Consider the following 26458-nt stretch of genomic DNA (forward strand, 5'->3'; position numbering starts at 1 on the left):
AGCCACGTACAGGACCCCGAAAACCAATCACTGCCTTCAGGATTTCTAAGAGTGCAAATTTTGATTTCACTCCTCACTACCTATAAGTTTCGAAGGCCATAAAAAGACAAATAAGCACAAAACACCCCCAAATGACCCCATTTTGGAATCTAGACAACCCAAGATATTTACTGAGAGGCATGCTGAGTCCATGAAATATTTTATATTTTGCCGCAAGTTGCAGGAATATTACAATTTTTTTTTTGCACAAAGTTGTCACTAAATGATATATTGCTCACACATGCTATGGGCATAAGTGAAATTACACCCCAAAATAAATTCTGCCGCTTCTCCCGAGTACGGGGATACCACACGTGGGGGACTTTTTGGGAGCCTAGTGACGTACGGGACCCCGAAAACCAAGCACTGCCTTCAGGATTTAAATATAAAACGCTACCAAAAAAACGTAGCGATCGCAGGGATCAGGCCTGACTCTGCGAACGCTGCAGTTATGTGTTTAGTGTTTTGTGACAGTGATCGATCGATACTGCACTTGGGTGGGCTGGGCGGAAAACCCTAAACTGCTGGGGACGCTAGTATAGATTTGATCAGAGGTGTATGCTTTGCGCGTGGGTGTTAGCGGTACTGGCACTAACCTAGCGCTGCCTGGGGCGACGCAAGACCCTGACCCTAAAACCTAATTGATATCACCCGTCGGGTGATCAGGGGGTTAAACCTTTATTGGGTAATAAATGGTGGGTGCCCTGATGCTATAAAAAGCAAACTAACCACAGTCACCCGTAACACTTATACGGTGATCAGTGGTGAAAGGGTTAACTAGGGGCAATCAGGGGGTTAAAATCTTTATTAGGTAGTATATGGGGGTCCCTGACGCTATATAAAAACCTGAAGGGGAACCTACATAACTAACTGGCTAACCAGCTTCACCAGTGACACTTATACGGTGATCGCTGGTGAAAGGGTTAACTAGGGGCAATCAGGGGGTTAAAACCATTATTGGGTAGTATATGGGGGTACCTAGCGCTATAAAAACCTGGCGGTGAACCTAAAAAAATAACTAGCTACCTAGCGGCACCAGTGACACTAATGCAGCGATCAGAAAAACGATTGCTTAGTGACACTGGCAAAAGGGGGTGAAAGGGTTAACTATAGGGGCAATCAGGTGGTTAAACCTTTATGGGGGGGTAGGGGGCTACCCTGGACCTAACACTAACTGCCCTGACAGTTTTTACTGTCACAACTGACACTAAATGCAGTGATCAGTAAATAAATGATCATTGCAATCAGTGACACTGTGACTGGGAGGGGGGGGGGATTTGTGTGCCTATGTGTACCTACGTGTCAGTGTAGTGTTGGTGCACACTTACTATGTGTTCTCCTCGCAGTCCGGTCAAAAAGACCGCCCCGAGGAGAATGACATCACTTCCTTTCTTTGTGTTTGTGTTTACACTACACAGGCGGGGGAAGCTTCTCATTCGCCAGGAGCGATCGAGAGGAGATGGCCAGAAACCAATGGCCACCCCCTCATCCCGGATCGCTCCTGAACCGATCGGACCCCCCACCCGCTGGAAGGCAGGCACGTACATGTACATGCTTGTGGGTGCCATTCTGCCGACGTACTTGCCATGCGGCGGTCCTTAAGTGGTTAAAAGAAAACTACTTAAACTTAACTGGAAAACTGGGAACTTTTTCCATTAGAAATTCTTTGGATATACTTATCCAGATCATCTACTGTAAAAACACAACGCTTCTGATATGCTGGGCAAATCCTGGGCCTGCTGATCAGGAATAACTTAGTACCTCTATAAAAAGGTCCTTTATGGACAGATACTCTGATTGCTGCCAGCGCAGGTTGAATGACAACCTGCGCGTGAATTTTTTTTAAAAGGAACTCAAACATATCTGTTGGACCCTTTAGCATATGAGCATTGTCTCCTGGACAAATCAGGCTTTTGTTTACAGAGGATATAGCAGCGTCAATTGCTGGAACCCCCCCGTTTCTTATAAAAGCCTTCCTCCATAGAATAAAGTATTGATAACAGTTTTTGCCTCTGAAAGTTTCTGGGTGCTCCCACTCTGAAGACATAAGCTTTCTTAGCCAAGAATGGATAGGAAAGCATGAACAGATTGGGTTCACTAAAGCCTCCCCAAAGTATAAGCGGGTTCATCGACCGACTGCATTACTGGCAGTAAAAATGCGTAGTGGACCAATTCAGTGAGATCGGACACAACCACCTTTCCTGCGAACCTAATACTTTTGTATGAGGTTCTTCGGAAGAGGAGACATCAGCCTTTTCCTGGTCCTTGGGAGAAATTTATCTCTCGCCCCTTGTTCCTCAGTATGAGGTTCCTGAGCAATGGACAGGGACCCGTTACGCTTAATCCCACTCTGGGATGCGATTAAAGCATCAAACTTTTGCTTCAAGCTTAAAAAAAAAAAAACCTCCTTAGTAACATACACAGGGGCTGCAACGTCAGCCTCTCCTAATGGCTCATTCTATTACTCTCAGGGGAGGATGCCATCTTTACTGGGATGGATCTAGGCTTCCGTGTGACTATATAAGAGTCTTTCTAGAAGCCCTTTGAGGTGTTTTTCACCCCCCCTTCTGACCATAGCCCGATGCACAAAGCAGAGTTAATACCAGAAGGAATGCATCCACTGCTTGATCAGTAGTCCAGCTCTGTCATTGCTATTAATGTTCAGCTTGATGTAGTAAATGTGTCAAAGGAACGCCTGTCACCAATCCCCTTATATGCTAGTGTCTCTCCTGCAATGGTGCCTTTTAAAACATACCTTCCTGCACTAGACGGAGGACGCCAACGCAGTGCTAAGCCCGCCACGGTCCTTCCCCTCTTTTTCAAAAAAATAGCTTTCCCGCGTGGGCTCCTGATGGCACAAGTGGTGCCTTTTAAAACATACCTTCCCACACTAGACAGAGGACGCCAACGCAGTGCTAAGCCCGCCACGGTCCTTTTCCCTCTTTTTCAAAAAAAGAGCCCTTTCCCGCAAGGGCTCCTGATCCTATGGGATCTACAGGGAGGAAGGAGGAATGGCGAGGGGGGGTCTGGTAGACGCTGAACGGTGTGCCTTTTTGCATTTTTTTTTTAAACTTGTGGCGCTTTTTTCCCCAAGAAGTTGGGGAAGAAAAAAACAGCACAGGGGGTGTCCGGTGGGGAGAGGGAACCCCCACCCCCCCCCCCCCCAAGACTTATCGGAGGTCTGCTGCTTGGACAGAGGAAGAGAAACATGGGCTGAGAACCATGAGATGGTAAGTGCTCAATACAGCCCCCAGTGGTGACACATAGGCATGACAACACTTACTAAATTTAACCACTTAAGGACCAGCCTCGTTTTGGAATTTAGGTGTTTGCATGATTAAAAAAATAAGACCACAGTAAATGTAGTCAAATTTTTTTTTATCCTGTGAAAGAATGTTACGCGTAAATTGATACCCAACATGTCACGCTTCAAAACTGCGCCCGCTCGTGGAATGGCATCAAACTTAATTTCAAAAATCTCCATAGGCAACATTAAAAAAATTCTACAAGTTGCATGTTTTGTGTTACAGAGGAGGTCTAGGGTTAGAATTATTGCTCTCGCTCCATCGATCATGGCGATAACTCACGTGTGGTTTGATCACCGTTTTCATATGCAGGGGCTACTCACTTTTCTTTTGTTTAAAAAAAATAAACAAAATTGGGTCACTTATTCCTATTACAAGGAATTTAAACATCCCTTGTGATTTAAAAAAGCATGGCAGGTCCTCTTAAATATGAGATCTGGGATCAAAAAGTCCTCAGATCTCATATTTGGACTAAAATGCAAAAAAGTAAAAAATAAAAAAATTGTCATTTGAAAAATGTTCCTTTAAGAGGTATGGGCGGGAGTGACGTTTTGCCGTCGCTTCTGCCCTCCTATGGTATAGAGAAGAGTGGAGGCCACTTTAGCCTCACTCGTCTTCATACCCAGCACAGAAAAAGACCCGATCCCCTCGGCCGCTACTGACGGCTCCGGTAAGCGGCGGATGGCACGGGAGAGCGGCAGCACCTCTCCCGCCACCGATAATGATCTCGCAATGAATGCACCACGGAGACCACCATTATCGTAAAGGACCGGCTCCTGAAAAGTGGTTAAAGGAGACAATCATAAGAAAATGTTAAAGTTTTTTTTAGAAAACTCCACCTACCTTTCCCGCCACAGGATTTTCTGTGGTAAACCAACAGACCCAATCTACACCGTTCACGGTGGGATCCGTTAAACCTTCAGGAGCAGAGGATCCTCGAGGAAACCCACAAACCTGGACCTGTAATAGCACCACCGCCAGTAAACACTCTAAAAAGAGAAGCTTTACAGGAAAGACCTCGCTTCTTTGGATAGGAGGCCCAGGTACCATTCAATTCGGCGAAAATACACTTTGGATCCGGCTGCATGGCTAGCCCCAGCAAAGATCATTTCAGTGGAGCACAGCATAGCACATCTTTAATTGTGACCAACACCTTAGACACTGGCGAAAAAAACCCCGGAGGTACTCCCACCAGTGGGAGGGGTTATATAGGGGGTACACTTTTAGAGAATGCCAGTGTCCTATAACCCACATAGAAACTGGCTCTGTGTCCCGTGATGTACGATGCCTTTATAAAAAAAAAAAAAAAAAAAAAAAAAAAAAAAAGGGTTTAGCATTACTTCAAAGTTGAACTGCAAAATAATGTTTGCAGTTCAACTTTGAAGTAATGCTAAACCCTTGCCTTTAGAAAAAAAAAAAGGGCCACATTGTGTCACAGGACAATTTTTTTTTTTTATTAACCAGTTAAGGACCGCCGCATGTAATTATACATCGGCACAATGGCACAGACAGGCACAAGCACGTACCCGTATGTGCCCACCTTCCAGTGGGTGGGGGGGTCCAATCGGACCCCCTCCCGCTGGCTGCAGCGGTCCGTTTCACTTCAGGAGCGATCTGGGATGAGAGGACGGCCGTTTGTTTCTGGCCATCCCCTTGCGATTGATCCTGGTGAATAAGATTCCCCTGCCTGTGTAGTGTAAACACAGGCAGGAGGAAGTGATGTCCCTCTCTTCGTGTCTTTTTGACCGAACGGTGGGGAGAGAAGACATAGTAAGTGCACCAATAGTCCACTGAAACGTAGGTACACATAGGCTAACTTTAACCCCCCCCCGTCACCCCCTGCCCCCGGTCACAGGTTCACCGATTGCAGTGATCATTTATTTACTGATCACTGTATTTAGTGTCAGCTGTGAGTGTAAAAAGTGTAAGGGCAGTTAGTGTTGGGCCTCTTTAGGTCCAGGGTAGCCCCCTACCCCCCCTAATAAAGGGTTTAGCCCCTTGATTGCCCCCCCCCCAGGTAACCCTTTCACCCCCTTTTGCCAGTGTCACTAAGCAATCGTTTTTCTGATCGCTGCATTAGTGTCAATGGTGCTGCTAGGTAGCTAGTTATTTTTTAGGTTCACCGCCAGGTTTTTATAGCGTTAGGTACCCCCATATACAACCTAATAAATGTTTTAACCCCCTGATTGCCCCTAGAGTTAACCCTATCACCAGTGATCACCGTATAAGTGTCACTGGTGAAGCTGGTTAGCCAGTTATTTAGGTTCCCCCGTCAGGTTTTTATATAGTGTCAGGTACCCCCATATACTACCTAATAAAGGTTTTAACCCCCTGATCTCCCCTAGTTAACCCTTTCACCAGCGATCACCGTATAAGTGTTACGGGTGACACTGGTTAGTTTGCTTTTTGTAGCATCAGGGCACCCACCATTACCCAATAAAGGTTTAACCCCCTGATCACCCGGTGGGTGATATCAATTAGGTTTTAGGGTCAGATAGTGTCTGCTGCGCCCCAGGCAGCGCTAGGTTCGTGCCAGTACACCCATGCACAAAGTATACACCTCCCTTAGTGGTATAGTATCTGAACAGATCAATATCTGATCAGATCTATACTAGCGTCCACAGCAGCTTAGGGTTCCAAAAACTGCATTGTTAGTGGTATCAGTCCAGATACCTGCTAGCACCTGCATTTTGCCCCTCCGCCCAGCCCACCTCACCCAAGTGCAGTATCAAATCGATCAGTCACTTACAAAACACTAAACACATAACTGCAGAGTTCAGAGTCAGGCCTGATCCCTGCGATTGCTAACCGTTTTTTTGGTAGAGTTTTATACAGTCGCTGACAGCCTAGGTGCTTTTTTACCTGTGTCTCACTAGTGTACCACAAAATTTAGAGCCCAAAATGGCAAAGCGAAGGTACAATAGTGAAGAGGCCTACACGTTTCTGAGCATGACAGTGAAGAGGAAGTCGCTCATCTGTCAGATTCAGGCTCAGTGAAATAAAAAAAATGAATGCCCTTAGAAATCCTGAAGGCGGTGCTTGGTTTTCAGGGTCCCGTACGTGGTTAGGCTCCCAAAAAGTCCCACACATGTGGTGGTAATCCCGTACTCAGGAGAAGCAGCAAAATGTATTTTGGGGTGCAATTCCACATATAACCATGGTATGTGTGAGCAATATATCATTTAGGGACAACTTTTGGGGGGCAGGGAAAAAAAGGGGGAAGAGAGAGAGAGAGGGGGGGGGAGATGAGAGGGAACCTTTAATTGAAAAAAGGCGCAGCTGATTATTTACCATGACAGACATCGTATAGAGTATTGCATGGATAACATCTCATACAGTGAAAAAGCAACCAACCGTTCAGAATACATCGGAAATAGAGTATAGACCACACGACCATAAGTCTGACCATCCTCAACCTGTGTCCAGTAATTTGTAGCGGTCCGAGTAGCGAAATACCACCCACTAGGACCAACTAGAGTTAAATATTTCAATGGATTCATTCACAATGGCAACCGTTCCCTCCATGTGGTATAAAGTTGTCACCGAATTGAGCCATTCTGGTATGGATGGAGCAGTTTTCGGTTTCCAGTGTCGGGGAATCAAAATTTTGGCCGCATTCAGCAAATGCCTCAAAGACTTTTTGTAAATGTTTAATGGAGTGGTCAGTGATATGTAAAATACAACATAAGGGACTGAGGGAAAGGGATGTGGCAGTAATTGATTCGATCAGCTCGCACACCCCATTCCAGAAAGGTCTCTGCATGGGACAGTCCCACCACACATGTAACATTGTGCCTCTATCTTGTTCACACCTCCAGCATAGGTCAGAGGACATCCGGAACCACTTTTTCACTGATGGGTGTGGCATACCATTACGTGAGAACCTTATAGGACATTTCCTGTAGTTTGGTACCAATAGAACATTTATGGGCAAAAATAGTGGCTTGTTGCCATTGCTTATCCGTAATAGTCATGCCAAAGGCAGTATCCCATAAGATTCTGGCTCCTTGGTGTCCTGTGCCCCTGTCACTGTGTAGTGTGGCATACATCAAGGAAGTGGATTTTTCCATCAGGGAAAATGTGTCATTGGCCTAGCTAGCTGTCGCTTCTCTTTGGAGTTATGAATGTAGTTGTGAATTTAAGCTCATCTATTAGGCGACGACAAAAATCTAGATGTCCCGAGTTTGGAAAATAAGCATTTGCCAACATGATTGGTTTGTTACACCAAGACCCTCAAAGAGTAAAAATCTACCCGAAGGATCTGTATATTGCTGGGTAAGTTTAAAGTTAGCATGCTTATGTACTAAAATCGATACTCCCTTGGATTTATGAGTTGGATTTGGCGCGTGGTACATCTCTGGAAAATGTTTATCATATAGTCTTAGGATTGACAGGGAACAAAAATGAGTTTCCTGTAAAAATGTGAACATGGGTTGAGCTTTCCTCAGTTCCCTCAATAAGGATATTTGCTTTTCGGGTATGTTAAGACCTCAGATTGTGTGAGATCAGAATGGGGCATTTACCCAATGCAGAATAAGCTATTTTGATCTTATTAAGGGAGGAACGACTGTGCGTGAGCCTCGAGTCTAGCAGCCTCCGAGAAAATAAAATAAAAAATTTAAGGGGAGGAAGGGAAGGGAAGGAGGAGAGAAGGGGGAGGACTAAATAAACAGGGAGAGAAATTAATATGAACGACCCTCCAGATAGGTGAAGGGATTCAAATCAGCACGCAAGCACACCTCTAATTTACAGAGGGGCTCTACAGATTATGCCCAGCCTGGAACCCACACGTATAGGGAATTAAAAATCAGACAGGTGGAAGTGTCGTTAACCCTGTGGGTGTTCCAGACAAGGCACAGTGTGGGGTGCGTGGGAGCAACTGGCAGAATTAAAGGGAACCAGAAGGGAAACCAAAATCAGATGTGTCATCTATAAGACACACATAGCAGTCCCCTCCCGCAACCTGTAACATGGAGCAACAATGTATATAGAAGACAACACTGACAATTTAAGCAAAACGTAAAGTTTACAAGTTAGGGATCAAGGTAAGCAAATAAGCATAAATGAAATTAATTGGAGCGTATATACCATCGGCTCATCTCAAAGAGAGGCAAGTACGGTGGCAAGCGCCTGTAATATTGTTTTAACACCACAAACAAAAAAAAACCACTTATGGCATTGTGCCATTGGGCAGGTGCATTGTAACAGACCTTATCTAAAAGTAGTTCCCCATCCAATCTCCACAAAGTGGAGACATGGGAGTCAGAGAATAAAAGCAAGGAGCCTCATAGCAATGAGGTGGGGACTCATGGTGCCGTGGCAGTGTGTAAATCAGAGCGCAACGTTCAAGTGCCCGCCACATTGGCAAGTTAGCCGTCAGGTGGGCTTTGTCTGTAGCTGTGGGTTCAAACAAACAAGGTATATGGGGTAAAACTCCCCCATTCAACTTTAACACCTCCTTCGGTGGAATGAATTTGATGTAGAGGACAAATAAGGGTAGGTCACCATGTGCCGTTACCTCAAGTGTGATCTCCTGGTGCTCCTAGAAGACTAGGAACTCCTTGCTTCTTCCAGTCCCTGTTGCTTGTGGAACTTCCCCTTTTTGAGCGAAGGTTTGGTAGATGTTGATTGCAGCAAGGTCAGTGGACTTTGTGGGGGAAGCAGGAACCGAAAATCACAGTACCAAATCGGGTAAATCCACACATGGGATTAGTAGAGCCAAGCAGAATGATGGTAGTTCATCCGGTGTCTTGAGGGTGTGTGTCACCCCTTCTGACAGAACCTCCATTGGTAGGAAAGCTGGCGGCTTCTCAGTGCATCCAATAACAGACGTAGGGCTCTACGGTTGGCCAAGGTAATACAGGATAAGTCCTGGAAAAGTGTGATTGTAAGGTAATTAGCTTATTTTGTCAAGCCCGTGTTAGGATATCCTCCTTAAGCTTATAATCTGTAATGCAGCAGATCACGTCTCTAGGTGGTGCTGGTTCGTTCGGTTTAGGCCTGAGAGCCCTATGCGCGCGGTCAAAATCAATCTTGGTGTCCGCTGGCCTTTCTAATAAATTGTTAAAAATAGATGTCAGTGCTGAGACAATCTGCTCAGGTGAAATTGATTCTGGTATCCCCCTCACCTGAATATTATGCCGTCTCCCTCTATTTTCCAAATCCTTTAAGTGGCGGTTAACTGGTATCAATTGAGCTGTATGTGCCGCTGACACTGTCTCCAGTCTTGTAATGGCCTTATCCCTTTTATGCCCAGAGCGCTCAATAGCATGAGTCTTTTCAGTCAGAGCCAGCATGTCAGCCTTAAGCTCTGTGATGGCTGAAGAGAAGGCATTTTTTATGTCTGCGAATGTCAGGGGTTGGTCCTGTGTGGTGTCTTACCAGGTCCTCCGAGGCAGCCTGCGAGTCCTCACTGCAGTTGTCATGATCCTCCGGCGCCATTATGGAGGCCTCGAGTCCTCAGGGGGATTGATGTCGGGATCTGAAAAGATCCAGTATGCTATGCGCACTCTGTTGGGGGCAGGTTGTGAGCCGGTGTGCCAGCCTGAGACTTGTTGTGCTTGCCCATTCTCTGGATTCAGGCGGTCAGTGTGTAGCTAAAGGCTGCGGGAAAAGCAGAGCTCTGTCTCTATGCTGCAATCCATGCTGCGTGCCAAGCCACGCCCCCGGCTGAATATATTTTGACCTAAATGTATGACTAAAATTGAGTTTATTTGATTTTTCTTTTAACAAAGTAGAAATTTATTTTTTCCAAATTTTCGGGCCTTTTTCCATTTATATTGTATAAAATAAAAATCGCAGAGGCACTCAAATACCATCAAAAGAAAGCTCTATTTGTGGGAAGAAAAGGACGCAAATTTAGTTTGGGTACAACATTGCATGACCGCGCAATTACCAGTTAAAGCAGTGCGAAATTGTAAAAAGACCTCTGGTCCTTAGGCGGACTATTGGTCCGGGGCTTAAGTGGTTTATTAGCACTTTATTTCACTTTTGCGGCCACATGCTTTGGGTTCCTGTACACCACTTCCTAAACGTTTGGTCAGGGCATGTGCACTTAGAAATGATCAGTCCCTATATCTCAGTCACCAGGATAACATGTCCCATCATGTACTACACCAGCACACTTGCCTAGTGTGTGTTGTCCCCTGAGACACAAACAGCATTCTCCTGTTGGGATATAGTCTGTATTGGGTGGCACGTATGAAATTATGTCAGAGCATTAAATCTCACTTTAGCCATTTGCCTGGGTACTTACACCCCTTCCTGCCCAGGTCAAATTTTCCACGCCCTCTGAATTTGCATGACAATTGCTCAGTCATGCAACCTGAATTCATATGAAACTTGTGTCTTTTTCACATAGAGCTTTCATTTGGTGGTAATCGCTTTAAAAAAAAAATTATATGCTATAAATATAAATAAAAACAAAAACAGGACCAAAAAGTGTGAAAAAAAAGGCCTTTGTTTCGGTCAAACATTTTGCAAATTAGTAATTTTTCATCATAAATTTTGTCCAAAATTTATACTGCAACATATCTTTGGTAAAAATAACCCAACTCAACGTATATTATTCAGTCTTTGTGAAAGTTATAGAGCCTACAAGCTATGGTGGCAATCACTGTGCATTGCAAAGACACCGCTTGCAAGACTTTTCTTACCATCCTGCCAGTGCATTGCTCTAGCGTGAAAGCCCGCTAGTTTTAGTGGCACTTTTTGGCTGCTAGCGGGGCGCTTTTAACACTCACTAGCGGCTGAAGGGTTAAAAGTACCCATGTTGCGGCGCTGCCAAAGCGCTTTAGCACTGCTGCCCATTCCCTTCAATGGGCAGGACATTTTGGGAGCAGTGTGTGTATACACCGCTCCCAAACAACCCCAAAGATGCCACTTGCGGGACTTTTTTCCCCGTCCCTCAAGCACAATACCCGTGTGAAAGCACTCGGGCTTTCACACTGAAGGAGGCACGAGAGGCGCTTTTCAGGCATTCTAGTGCTAAAAATGCCTGAAAAGGTAAAATCGAAAGGGGACTAACAAGTCAGAAAAGTACAAATAACCCCCCAAATTACCCATTTTTGAAAAGCAGACAGTCCAAGCTTTTTAGCAAGTCGCATGGTGTTTACCACTATTCTTTGGAAAAAAATGTTTTTTTTTTAAACACAAAAATGGTCATATTAACAGGTTATTTCTCACAGCATATGCGTACTTGCGACTGCACCCCAAAACACATTCTGCTACTCATCCCGAGTATGGCAATACCACATATGAGACTTACACTGCATGGCAACATACAAGCCCAACATCCAAGTAGCCCCGTCAGGCGTTCTATTAGGAGCATAAATTACACATAATTTCCTGACAACCTATTGTACTTTTGAAGACCCTGGAGCATCAAGACAATAGAAATGCTCACAAAATTACCTCATTTTGGAAAGCAAACAGGCATAAGGAGTTTTTTTGAACATTTCGTAATTTTTTAACCACAAGTTTTTGGAAAGTGTGGAAAGAAAATGGAAAAAAAATAAAAAAATAAAACCCACACACTTTACACAAAGCTTTGCGACAACAGTAGTTATCCAGACAGCAATATTGTCTATAGTCAGCACAGGGATATTGTCAGCACAGCCAAAGCATTTGTCCAGAGAAATTGTCCAGGCAAAAAACATGGTCAGCACAGCCATATTAGTCCCAGTATACATACCTGCAGATACTCATTGTACCACTCTCCAGACCTTTGTAAACACACTGCCTCTTGCTACAGGAGGAGTGGTCAGTTCATGCGGCAAGCAGAGGCATTTATTAGTAAGTCAGCAGCAGGCTGAGGGCCTTAGGTAAGATCTGGGCACAGGGGTAGAGGCTTCTCCCACCCAACTTTCTGTTTACAAACGTTTTTTTATTATAGAAAAGGTCAAAGTACAAAAAGTTGACAGTAGAATGAGTTGTACAAGAGATACAGTTTGGTAAGCCATTGTAACTTAGGTAGTGACAGATCAAAGTACACACAGTGGACTTGAAATCAATAAGATATTGACAGAAAAGGGTCTGTAGATGTGCTTGAGTAAGATAACAAAGGTAGAAATGACATCAATAGTGAACTTTCCCATAGAGTCCATTTATTTTGGTAAATCTACATAGTGTCATAATGTGTGGTGTACTCTGACCGCTTGATATTTGCCATACGGTTGAGAGCCTGAGGCCATGGAACAATGGGTGAGCGCCAATTAGAGGCGATGGTCCAGTGGATAGAACTGAAGTATGTATTAGTCTGGAACTTGCTAATGGAATATCTTTTATAGGGAAGAATAAAAAGGCATAATTGGGGGGTTAGTGGGATCTTTCTACCTGAAGTGCACTCAGTCATCAGCGTAGCATTGTGCCAAATGTAAGAAGGGGGCAGTCCCAGAATGTGTGTAGCAATGTCCCATGTGTGGGGCAACCTCTGAAACAGGGTGAGGATGTTGAAGGGTAGAAAGAGTTGAGTTTGGAGGGGGGTAAGATGCCATCTACAGAGCAGTTTAGTGGCAGATTCTCTAATGGTAGTAGTTTTGGTAGATTTGTGTAAATTTTCAAATATAGTATCCTATTGTTCGGGGAGAATGAAACATTTAGGTCTGATTCCCATTGGAGCATGGGGTGCGATTTTTCAGGCATATTGAATTCATTTAGGCATTTATAGATTTTGGAGATTAGTAAATCTGCTCAAATTGTGAAGGGGGAGTGCGTAGAGTCAGGGAGTAGTATTTTTGGTAGAATTGTTTCATCTTGCAATACGTTTCTTGTTCTGTAGGAGCCAGGTTGCAAATTTTTTTTTGAAGATCAGAATAAATGCTTTTAAAATTTGTCCACCCAAATCTCTTTGAAGCCTCCGGACTCCAGACCCTAAACCGGACACAATGCAACCCAGAGCAAACAAAAAAATTAGCTTTCTCCATCTGTAACAATTCTGAAGCCCCTCATACGAGAGATCCTTGTGAACTAAAGTAGCAGGGCAACAGATCAGTCCAAGTGGTAGGCAGAAGCATAGTTGACAGAACAGGCCAGTTCACAAAAGACAGTGGTGTGGTTATTTGAGGAAGCATTGAAAATGGTCAGCACAGAAGAGAAAATTGGGGAAATGTTTTAAACTATGGGCTAATATTTTAGGTGTGTGTGATGAAGTTGGAAGCAGTCTCCAATACATAGGGCAGGTTGGGAGGGACACTGGTAGCCAGTATCTCTTCAAAATCCTGTTTTGCTGCATACACATTTTGGAGTATTTGGCCTGTTGGCAGACTTCATGAGACTTCAACATTCCAAATACCAACAGCAAGGTTTTCGGGGGTATGGGGGGTCTTTGTTGATAGATTACTTGCATGACAGTTTCTTCGATTTTAGAACGGGGTGGGGCTTTCCGTGGATTTGGTGTAGATATATTCTTACTCACCTGAGCCCGGTCTTTCCAGCACTGAGAATGAGCACACCAGCTCCAGCTATTGTCTCGGGTCCTGAATGGATAGATTGATAGTAGCACAGCCATTGGCTCCCGCTGCTGTCAATCAAATAACGTGGGATCTGGGGGGCGGGCCCCAGTCCTGGTGTCAATAGACACAGCAGCAGGAAACTGGAGCATGCCCGCACGAGTGCCACAAGGGAGAGCACTTCAAGGGGGCACCCCTCTGTGCAAGACCAACTGCACAGAGGTGGCAATATCACTTTTTAAACCAAAACGAGAGGAAGGTTTAGTTGGCCTTTAATTTCTGCATTACCTTGCACTAAAAGTAAATAAAAAAAATAATGCGGTGCCACATGCTCAGTATCTATATATCTATAGATACCATTGCTCTAAGATGAGACCACAATACCCTTTCTACAAAAAAGCAGAGGGGTTCTGTAGTGCTCAGATAACTGGAAACCATGTAACTGAAGGTAAACGCAGAACGGGAAGATTTCAAGCAGAGTCAGATCGAAAAACTTCAAGAATATATTTAATAGCATGGGCAACCATAAATAACTTGTGTATAGATGCCTTAGTCAGCGACTTTTACAAATATACAGGGGAAAAATCGTGCAAGCAATTGCGCCAGCGTTTGTGACAGAAACGTGATGCAAATTCAGTTAGTTCTTACTACCATTTTAGGAATCTAAGGCAATGAGAGGTTCATAAAGAATTAACGCCAGTTCAGCTTAGGAAACTAGCAGCAATTAGGACCCATTCTGAGCTGAGATACTGATGCACACCAATACTCAGTGAGGGATACTTCTGTGCTGGCAAACCTTCACAAAATGACAGCTTCACACACAGTGGGATTCCCTGGCCAACGCTGAATGTAAACAAGGAGGCTGGGGCTACAGGCAATGTAATTATCCATGGTTAATGCCCATATTTGCTAAATGACTTGTCACTGGGTGGGTGGAACCTGATGGGAAACAGTCTAGTTCCCCATCAGGCCCACTTTAGTTTTGATTGACAGTCCACAGCAGTGGACGTATTTGGGAAAACAGGTTTTTGAATGAATATCACAATCAAATCTGCCCACTTATGTGTGCGGTCAGTGGACCTGATGGAGGAGAACTAGTCTCCCAGTTCCCCCATCAGCCTCCTCACATCCCTATTACAAACTCCTCAGCCAGCCAGTGCGAAAGGTGCCGTAACTGAGGGTGGAAGTTCGAGGAATGTCCAGCATGTAGTGCAGGCACCAACATATTTACACTCCCATCTGACAAAAGTACAATCTCTCAGTGCTGGGTCCAGATGGGTTCCTAAAGGGCATCTGTGTTTATGTACTCCTTAGATAGGGATTAAACAGGATACCGGAATCTTATTACAGCAAAACTAAGAAGCTATGTTTTTGTTGTGAAAGTCTCAATTATCAAGATCTAAACATAGCACCTACAGCAAATAAAATATTCACCTTTAAACTCCATGCTGGCAGCATCCTCAAGAAGTTGCTCTCTCATGCTGTTTAGCGTTTCCACTATCATTTCTTTTAGTTCCTCTTGTTTACGATCAGAAATGCGCATAAGGGACTCATACAGTTCACTCTCCTTTTGGCGTGTGTACTCTAGTCTTTTCGGTGTAATCTGAAGGTCTCTCCTCATATCAAAAGCCTTATTAATAAATATGTCCAGACATCGACTGTGCACCATGTTAAGAACCATTGCTGCATCAACCAGGTGCATCTGTAGAACTTGCCGGGAGAAGTTACTTAGTTGGCGTAGCTTTTCAAACTGTTCAACTAAAACACTTGGAGCTGGGCTGCCGGACCCAGCAGCTCCACAGCTACACATACCTTTCTTCAAATACCCAAGTTCTGTTAACTGCTCATGCAATGCAGAATGACCACCTTCTGGACCACAAATTCGTTTGTCCTTGGGGTTGGTTCGAATAAAAAACACAGGTAGTTTATATTTTGTCTTAATATCATTAAGCTCTTCTTCATCTTGAGAATTTAAAAGGTCCTCACTTATTGCATACACAATGACAGACTGAACATGGTCAATGTAATCTTCCAGAGTAGAAGCTGAAGGCTGGGAACCTCGACATGGGGAAACCACTATGTCGACATCCTGTGTGGGAAGACAGAACAACATGTGTAACTTATATTTAATATATACAATTATTTTTTCTACAAATGTTTATTTAATCCTTATATGTCACTGTGATAGCCCCTATAACAGATAATAGTATAAATTGTTCAAAGTTATATTAATACAGTTTTTCAGAGGGAAATCCATTTAGTACACTACATTAAGAAATAGTTTATGCCCAAATATTCCAAGACACCCTAACTATGGTGGTGAAGGGGTAGTTGTAAGATGTAGTTAACCTTCAGCCTTTATAACCACTTTAAATATATGTTCACCTCAGTGTGCAGGTCCCTCCTAAAACTTACCAGACTGCGATTGCAGCTATGTGCACGAAAGCGCCTGCTCTCCCGGTTTCCTGTCTCTACATTGGCTGAGACACAGCAGCATGAGCCACTGACTTCCACTGCTGTCAAACACAGCCAGTGAGGAAGGAGCAGGGCCGAGCTGTGTGGCTTATGAACACAGAGGCAGCACGGACGCACACAAAGTGCCCCAGAGCAAGCAGCTTACTCTGGCGGCACTGAGCAGGGAGGAGCCAAGAGCACCAGCAGGGGTCCAGAGGAGGATCGAGGCTGCTCTGTTCACAGGGGTGGCAAGTATAACACTTTTGTCAAAAAATAATAAGAGCCTTTAGTATCACCAATGGTCATGTAACCCATTTTTCATGAAATTGTTTATTACTGTGCTTTGCCTCCTTATAACCTCTTCCGTGGTTATAAATACCACCTTCTCCCCTACGCAGGCAAAAGACACAAATTTTAGAAAATTTGGACACTTAATGGAGAAAAAAGGTCAGTTTATGGTGGGATTTAACAACTCATGAACAATATATTAAGGAAAATATTATACCAAGGAGGCAAAGGTCGGATGTCCCGATCAATGCTGGCCTATTAGATCAGGAATCAGTGGATGAATAGTTCAGAGTTTAAGGGAAAAAAAAAAATTTGAGATAATGTGAATGATTATAAATTGTATCAAACCTAAGCGGCAATTAAATTTGAAAGAGGGAAATTTGGCCTCTAAAGCCACAACTGAAAGAGAAGTTCAGATTAGAGTTCAAAGATACAGAACCCCTGAACCCCCAAGACAACATAGGGAAGATCATAAATGGACCCCAAACCCCTAAACCCTGGTAGCAGAACAAAAAAAATAAATTCCAAACCATGGTACAACTCTCCCAGAAGACCATGTTGGAAAAATAATGGGAATAGGAATAATCAGAAACCAAGGAATCAACAAAATCACGGAGACCAAGGCAATTATGGTTATTATAATCAGAACAGCAGAGAATAAAGAGATCCTCAATATCAGCAAGAGGGCTATGGTCATCATGATTAATATGAAACAAGAAGTCGTCCCATTTATACCTATAATAGATATAACATACCAAGTTCAAAGAGAAGATGAACCACAGCGGTCTTTTTTTTAGATCGCAGGCACAAGAGAGCCCCACCCCGACGCGGCAGAACAGTGAACCCAAGAAGTCCAAATTAAAGAGGGGATGCTGAGAAGGATACAAGATCCAAAAGGAAAATAATAATAATAATAAGGGAAGGTGTATATAATTTGAGTAGAGTTGACTAAAAAACAAATACTGGCATTGGATAAAGGATTAAAATATGCCTGAAGTGAAATTTTAATAAATTTGAAAAGTATGTGGGTATCTAAAGATACACCAGAAAACATAACATTCAAAAGTATATGCTTAAGCCACCTGCCATTAATGGCAGAAGATCGGAGACACCCAATGGCATTACACATAGCCAATTAAGAAACAAATTGCGATTTAATCCACCAGTCCTTAATAATGACCATATAGAGGTATTTAATAAAATGGTGTTAAGATCTGGAGAAACTGAAAATTAAGCATCCACAAGATATTAGAAAAGGCATTAACCACTTGCTTACTGGGCACTTAAACCCCCCTCAGTCCCAGACCAATTTTCAGCTTTCAGCGCTGATGCACTTTGAATGACAATTGCGTGGGCATACAACACTGTACCCAAATGAAAAAAAAATAAATCATGTTTTAATAGTTTGTTATAAAATTTTGCAAACGGGTCATTTTTCTCCTTCATTGAAGTGCGCTGATTAGGCGGCACTGATGGGCTGCATTGGTGGGCACTGATGGGCTGCATTGGTGGGCACTGATGGGCTGCATTGGTGGGCACTGATGGGCTGCACTGGTGGGCACTGATAGGCATAGTTAAGGCGGCACTAATAGGCACAGATAAGGCGGCACCGATGGGCACAGATAAGGCGGCACCGATGGGCACAGATGGGCACAGATAAGATGGCATGGATGGGTGGCACGGATGGGCACTGATAGGTACCACTGATAGATGGGACTGATGGGCACTGATAGGTGGCACTGATAGGTGGCTCTGATGGGCGGCACTGCTGGGCACTGATGGGCGGCACTGCTGGGCACTGATGGGCGGCACTGCTGGGCACTGATGGGCGGCACTGGGTCGCAGCACCTTTGAGGCAGATTGTGGGCACTGTGGGTGGCACTGTTGGTGGCATTGTGGGTGGCACTGTAGGTGGCACTGTGGGCACTATGGGCACTGATGGGGGGCACTGATGGGGGGCACTTACTTTTATTCAGGATGGCACGGCGGTGGGCAGGTGGGCACTGGCAGGGGGCAGGTGGTCAGCTGTATTGCTGGCCGTGATCGGGACTGATGTCCCGATCACGGCCGCCGGTGATCGGCTTTTTTTTTCTCTCCTCGCGCTGTCAGTGCGAGGAGGAATAATAGCCGATTACTGGCTCCGTTCTATCACATGATCAGCTGTCATTGGCTGACAGCTGATCACGTGATAAGGGGTCGGGATCGACCCCTTGCACGGATCGGTGATCAGGCGAGTCTCACGGACTCGCCGATCACAGAGCGCGCCGCGCGCGCCCCTCAGGGGGCGCGCAGGCCGCTCGTATCCGGGACGACGTCAATAGACGTCGTCCCGGAAATGTAGGTCCGCGCTGATGCCGTCATTTGGCAATAGCGCGGATCTGTAGTGGTTAAAGAACTTGCAGATAATAAAAATGTAGTTAAGGCCTGCAGATAAAGGTGGTGCCATTGTAGTGCTTTCGAAAGAATACAATGAGCTTATGAGACGATTGAAGGATATTAACCACTTGCTTACTGGGCACTTAAACACCCTTCCTGCCCAGACCAATTTTCAGCTTTCGGTGCTCTCACTTTGAATGACAATTACTCAGTCATGCAACACTGCACCCAAATGAATTTTTTGTCCTTTTTTTCCCACAAATAGAGCTTTCTTTTGGTGGTATTTGATCACCTCTGGGGTTTTTACTTTATGCGCTATAAATGGAAAAAAAGACCGAAATTTTTGAAAAACGCATATTTCTTTGTTTCTGTGACAAAATTATGCTATTAATTTTTCTTCATAAATTTTGGCCACAATTTATACTGCTACATATCTTTGGTAAAAAATAACCCAAATTAGTGGATATTTGGTCTTTGTGAAAGTTAGAGAGTCTACAAGCTGTGGTGCGAATCATACAAAATTGATCACATCTGATGGACTGGTGGAATACCTCACTTCTTGTGACCCGAACAAGCCAGGAAAGTACAAATACCCCCCAAATGACTCCTTTTTAAAAAATAGACATTCCAAGGTATTTAGTAAGAGGAATGGTGAGCTTTTTGATGTTGTCATTTTTTTCCCCCAATTCTTTGCAAAATTAAGATTTTTATTTTTATTCACCACAAAATTGTCATTGTAATAGGTTATTTCTCTCACATGGCATGTGTATACCACAAATGACACCCCAAAAAAATTCTGCTACTCCTCCTGAGTATTACAATACCACATGTGTGGGACTTTTTCACAGCCTGGCCACATAGAGAGGCCCAACATGCAGGTGCATCAGGTGTTCTAGGAGCATAAATTACACATCTAACTTTTGACTACCTATTACACTTTTGAAGGCCCTGGAGCACCAGGACAATGACAGGTGGCACCGATGACAGATGCACCAATACGTGGCAGCGATGACAGATGCACCAATACGTGGCATCAATGACGCGTGACACTGATGACAGATGGCACTAATACGTGGCACCGACATTGATGACACGTGACACTAACAGATGGCACTGATGACAAATTGCACTAATGTGGCACTGATGACAGATGGCACTAATATGTGGCACTGACAACAGATGGCACTGACAACAGGTGGCACTGGGGGGGCATGGCACTTTTTTTCCCCACTTACGGCCGCTGCAGCCGTTCATCTCTCTCCTCTCACATGCTGTCTGTGTGAGGAGGGAGAGCGGTGCCGAGAGATGATCTCATATGTTTACATATGAGATCATCTCACATTGGACACGCCGATTGCGCTGTAAACGGCTGCTGTGATTGGCCGTTTACAGCGATCTGTGTTTGCCCGTCTCCGGGGCAAACAGCAAACACAAAACTTCCCGGATCCGCGGCAGCGCACATTGCGGAAGTAAACGAGGACGTCCAGGGACGGCCTCCCGGACGAAAGCGCCCGCTCTAAAGCCATCATTCAACTATAGGGCAGGCGGGAAGCGGTTAATACCTATATCAAATTAAGGGGCAACAATACAAGACAGTATAAAAGAACTACAGCAATTGATACAAAGAGGAAGAACATCCTCCTTACGAAGGAGGAAGAAAGATACTTTACACTGGAAACCTATAGAGTCCCAATCATTTATACTATTCCGAAATTACATAAAGACCAAAAAATAAATGGAATACTAGCAATGCAAGATAAGGGGAATATGTTGATAATTTTCTGCAACCCTTGGTACCACAAACATGCTCATATCTGAGGCATACTAAACGTCAAAATTCTGAAATTGAATACAATTGAGGTGAATTCACAACAGAAATATTCAATGGCTACAGCGGACGTCTCCTCGTTATATACGATTATAAATCATGAGGCGGCTATTCAAGCATCAAGATGGGCCATAGATAAATTTAGTAACCCCATATCAAAAAAAAAAAAGATTCTGAGATGCTTAGCATTCGGGCTGCAACATAGCTACTTTTGGTATGACGGACTACTATAGACAACTGAATGGGATTGGTATGGGAGCTAAATATGCACCAAGTGGAAGTCCAAACGGGAAGAAGAAACTAATGACTGACACTCCCACACAGCAACTAGTATTGTACAAAAGATTTATTGATGACTGGATAATATGGAATGGCGATCAGGAGCGTTGATTCAATTTTTTTCAGAAACTTCAATTAGAAAAATCTTAATTCAACATTTGAATTTCATAAAATCATTTTTTGGATCTGGAGATCCAATTAGAAGATTCAATAACCACTAAAACATTTTTTAAACCAGTAGAGGTGAACAGCTATTACCAGTGGATAGTTGCCACTATGATCCTTGGTTTAGAAACATCCCAAAGGGACACATGATACGACCAAGACAGTGATTTTATAGAACAAGCACAGAATATGGGTAAGAAATGTATTCATAAAGGCTATAATGAAGAATTTATAAAAAAGGAAAGATTAAGGCTGCTTTCACACTGGGGCGGTATTCAGGCGTTACAGCGCTAAAAATAGCACCTGTGTAGCGCCTGAAAAAAAACGGTCCCTTTCACTCCAGTGTGAAAGCCGGAGGGCTTTCACACTGGAGCGATGCGCTGGCAGGACGGTGAAAAAAGTCCTGCTAGCCGCATCTTTGGAGCGGTGAAGGAGCGGTGTATTCACCGCTCCTACCCATTGAAATCAATGGGACACCGCGGCAATACCGCCGGCAAAGCGCCGCTGCAGCGGCGCTTTGCGGGCGGATTTAACCCTTTTTCGGCCGCTAGCAGGGGTTAAAACCACCCCGATAGCGCCCGCAGACCGCTGCTAAAACGAAGGTAAAGCGCCGCTAAAAATAGCGGCACTTTACCGCCGGCGCCGCTCCCGCCCCAGTGTGAAAGCAGCCTAAGTATCCAGATTACCAAGGGGTGATCCGATTAACCACTTGGGATCCGCGCTATTGCCAAATGACGGCATTAGCGCGGACCTACTTTTTCGGGACGACTTCTATTGATGTCGTCCCGTGCACGAGCGGCCTGCGCGCCCCCTGAGGGGCGCGCGCGGCACGCTCTGTGATCGGCGAGTCCATGAGACTCGCCTGATCCCCGATCTGTGCAAGGGGTCGATCCCGACCCCTTATCACGTGATCAGCTGTCAGCCAATGACAGCTGATCATGTGATAGAACGGAGCCGGTAATCGGCTATTATTCCTGCTGTCAGCGCGAGGAGAAAAAAAAAAACCCGATCACTGGCGGCCAGCAATACAAGCGACCACCTGCCCCCTGCAGTGCCATCCTGAATAAAAGTAAGTGCCCCCCGTCAGTGCCACCCAGCAGTGCCATTAGTGCCCACAGTGCCACCCAGCAGTGCCCACAATCTGCCTCAAAGGTGCTGCACCCCAGTGCCGCCCATCAGTGCCCAGCAGTGCCGCCCATCAGTCCCATCTATCAGTGGTACCTATCAGTGCCCATCCGTGCCACCCATCCGTGCCACCCTATCAGTGCCCATCCGTGCCACCCATCAGTGCCACCTTATCTGTGCCCATCAGTGCCACCTTATCTGTGCCCATCAGTGCCACCTTATCTGTGCCCATCAGTGCCACCTTATCTGTGCCCATCAGTGCCACCTTATCTGTGCCCATCAGTGCCACCTTATCTGTGCCCATCAGTGCCACCTTATCTGTGCCCATCAGTGCCCACCAATGCAGCCCATCAGTGCCCACCAATGCAGCCCATCAGTGCCCACCAATGCAGCCCATCAGTGCCGCCTAATCAGCGCACTTCAATGAAGGAGAAAAATTACCAGTTTGCAAAATTTTATAACAAACTATTAAAACATGATTTTTATTTTTATTTTTTGCATCTTTTTTTGTTTGTTTAGCAAAAAATAAAACTCCGAGCTGTAACTAAATACCACCAAAGGAAAGCTCTATTTGTGGGAAAAAAATGATAAAAATTTCATTTGGGTACAGTGGTGTATGACCGCGCAATTGTCATTCAAAGTGCATCAGCGCTGAAAGCTGAAAATTGGTCTGGGACTGAGGGGGGTTTAAGTGCCCAGTAAGCAAGTGGTTAAGTGAAATATGAGACAGTATCAAGTTATACTTAGGATTTTAAAATTCAACATAACATTTAAATATTCAACATATACAAATAGAATTTCTTTTAGAAAAACATTGGTCAATTCTTAGAAAGGATAGACAGCTACAGACCATTTTACCGGAAAAACCTACGTTTGTAGATAGAGGGGCGCCTACTTTAAAGAGATTTAATAGCCAAAAATGTTCCAGATCCACCAATTTAAATCACAGGAATTCATGTTCTTCCAGATGTTAGGCCCGTAGAAATACCAATCTGAATGGTCAAAAATGTAATGAATTTATCTTATAAACTATATAAATTCATTTTTTTGGTGCTAAACAGAAGAGGTAGTGTATATACTGCAATGTCCTTGTTTAATGCAATATGTAGGAAGAACTAAAACAGCCAGTGTGGAAGAGAATACAAGAACATATATAGAATATTAGGAATGGTTTTTCGAAACATAGCATCTCTAGTCATAATAAAAACCCTACTGGTTTAAAGTTTTGGGCAATTGACAAGTATAAACCCCACTGGAGGGGAATAAAGTTAGGGAGCTAAGCAAAAGTGAATCCAGATGGATTTTTGAGCTCAATATTGATTCACCAGTGGGGTTGAACATTGACTTTGTTTTAAATCGTTTTATTTCTGATTTTATTTCAATTACATGCCACTAGACAGAGCCAAATAAATCCTTTTAGCTATGTTACACATGCTTTGATTTTCTTCCTTTTTAGATTACAATAGTAAAATCTATTTAAAATGTAATCAATTGATATTTCAATATGTGTTCAAACAGATCTGCAGAGGGTCACAGCATGGACAGTCCTAAGATGGCACCGACAGCACCGCAAGTATGGAGGAATTCAGCGGTGACTCAGAATCAGCTGCAGAGGACAAAGGTAGGAGGAAATCCAGATCAAATAAACCTCTGACCTATGCCAACATGTCCCGTTACATGGCTGATATTAAATCCACATTTTCAGCCACATTCACAGACTTAAAAACAAGCCTTGTGGTCATCACCAAGAAGCTGGCAGCAACAGAGCATGCAGGGAGGCAGAGGGATAAGGCAATACACAGACTGGACAAGGTCTCCCATATACAACACTTCATTGCTATGAACAGGCATTTGGAGGACCTTAACAGGTGCAGGAGGAACATCAGGGTGAGGCAGACAGGAGGCTACAGAGATGAATTAGTCTGGGCCCACAGGGTTCTCAGACAGAGGGGCCCCGACACAGCTCCACGAGAGATATAATCTCCTGCCTCCAGAATTTTCAACTGAAGGAGGATATTACGCGCAAGGCCAGACAAAATGACTGAATCATCTTTAATGGAGAAAGCACAATGTTGTTCCAGGACTTATTGCAGATCACGCATAAAAATCACAGGGCTGTGTATCCCCTGCTTGAAAAACTGAGACAAGGATTTAAAGTATTCATGAAGCTTCCCCTTTGCGCTTATTGTGTCAGTTAACGGTCACCAACGTGTTTTACGCATCCAGGCGGAGCTTTCAGATTTTTGTGCAGGATTAAGTTTGATTTAGTGGAACTTCCAGACTGGTATGCTGACTTTGCCCTACCACCCAGTGACAGGAGCCCAACCCATTCTCCACGCCTGAGAAGAGACTCCCTAAGAAGATGAAGCATGACAAGGCAGGAGGATCTAGAACAGGCACTCCGAACCCAAGATTCATGCCCGAGCGGGATTCAAGCAGGGGGTTAGGGGCAGATGGGCTCACTATCCATTACCGTTGAAGTTCAGAATCCTTGCATAGATGCAGATAGTTATGCAGGTGCATAACACATTTTCCAGCACACATCTCCAAGCCTCATTTACATGATTTACTAGTTATGCTGTTGCTCGCGCTCTCTCCCCTCCAATAATTGTTTGTCGTCCAGTTTGGGCATAGACCCTTAAATGCTGATCACAGTTGCGTTCATGGATCGGTGGCTGCCGCACCTGAATACACACCACATGCAGAATGTTAGATGTACTAGCATGTTCCTGTATGTACTATTGGCGCTCGGCAAAAGCAACAATGTATTTGCTAGGCCAGATTGTCAAATTATGAGAATGTCAGGAGAGAGACGATCAGAGGTCACAACATTTTATAGGTGGAGACCACAGCAGGCGAGGTGGTGGTGGAACCATTAAGCAGTGTCATGCATTCTGGTGGAGGTCGGGGAATCAGTGCTCCATAGTTAAGTGGGGTGTGGGGTCCTTGAACGATCAGGTTTATTAATTTAAAAAAAACTAATTATTTTGCCCATAAGGCCGTGTTTTACCTGGAGGCACGTTTTACCAGTTTCTTATTCACTATTCTTTGATCAAGCATATTATATATACTTTTCCACTTAGCGAGTGGCCGCCTCCCTATTCCCCACAAAGTGTTCTGGATCTATCCCAAGTATTCCAGATCCACCATAGTTATCCTAGATAGGGCTCCATCTAGAGGCAGACCAATACTCTTTTTCCTTTACATACAAGGTTTTGATCAACTACTTTGTTCACTTAATAGAGAAGTTTAACCAGCCTACTAGTCTCTATTAGGATACTACAAACACTGCACCACTTCTGGAATCTGCAACATGGCTTATGCTTCCTTGGGACAACCCTACGGTGATCATACACAACGTGAGGGGACTGAACATCCCAGAAAAGTGGTCTACATTGCTTGGGGAAATCAAAAAAAAAAAAAAGTAAGCAATTTTTTGTGATGCAAAAGAAGAAAAAAAAGAAGAAAAAAAAAGTGCAGCGCTAATTACTGCAATCAATATATCAAAGCATCCAAACAGTGATGATATGATAAAATGGTGAATGCTGCAAAGAAAATAATGAAGTGTCAATGTGCTCAAACAGTGATAATGTGTAAATAGCAGCAGTATAGGCAATGCTTCTCCCAAATCAGAAATCAATGTATATAAATATACATAAACTGTACAGGGGATAACCCACGATACAATTATGTTAAAATAAAAAGTCCCACACAGTGAATAGTCCAATCAAATAATCTGTGATTCAATTACCCAAAGTTGTGGTGATATAACAGAAAATCCCACACAATGAATACCGTATATACTCGAGTATAAGCCGAGATTTTCAGCCTCTTTTTTGAGGCTGAAAGTGCCCCCCTCGGCTTATACTCGAGTCATCGCTGTCTGCCTGCTCGATCAGCGTGTCGAGCAGACAGACAGCGGCCATTCTATAATTCAAAAGCCACGCCTCCGGCTCCGCCTTCGCCTGTGATAGGCGGAACACTGAATTTCCCAGCAGCCTGTGTTCCGCCTATCACGGACATCGTCTCATCCTCGTACTACGGACGAGGATGAAAGGATGTCCGTGATAGGCGGAACACAGACTGCTGGGAAATTGTGTTCCGCCTATCACAGACAGGGAGGCGCGGCATTTGAACAGGGGAATGGGCGC

At 44.3% G+C, this 26458-nt stretch overlaps 1 protein-coding gene across 1 annotated transcript in view; it reads right to left on the reverse strand.

Moving 5' to 3' along the window:
- DSTYK (dual serine/threonine and tyrosine protein kinase) overlaps positions 1–26458 on the reverse strand; it is a 504571-nt gene that overhangs the window by 221093 nt on the left and 257020 nt on the right. The window contains exon 3 of the mRNA XM_077481291.1: positions 15227–15881. Coding sequence (XP_077337417.1) covers positions 15227–15881 — 655 coding nt within the window. The remainder of the gene's footprint in view (positions 1–15226; positions 15882–26458) is intronic.

Source organism: Lithobates pipiens, unplaced genomic scaffold (genome assembly GCF_037356315.1).
Source record: "Lithobates pipiens isolate NorthernLeopardFrog02 unplaced genomic scaffold, aLitPip1_a1.2 Scaffold_16, whole genome shotgun sequence".
Taxonomy (NCBI): Eukaryota; Metazoa; Chordata; class Amphibia; order Anura; family Ranidae; genus Lithobates; species Lithobates pipiens.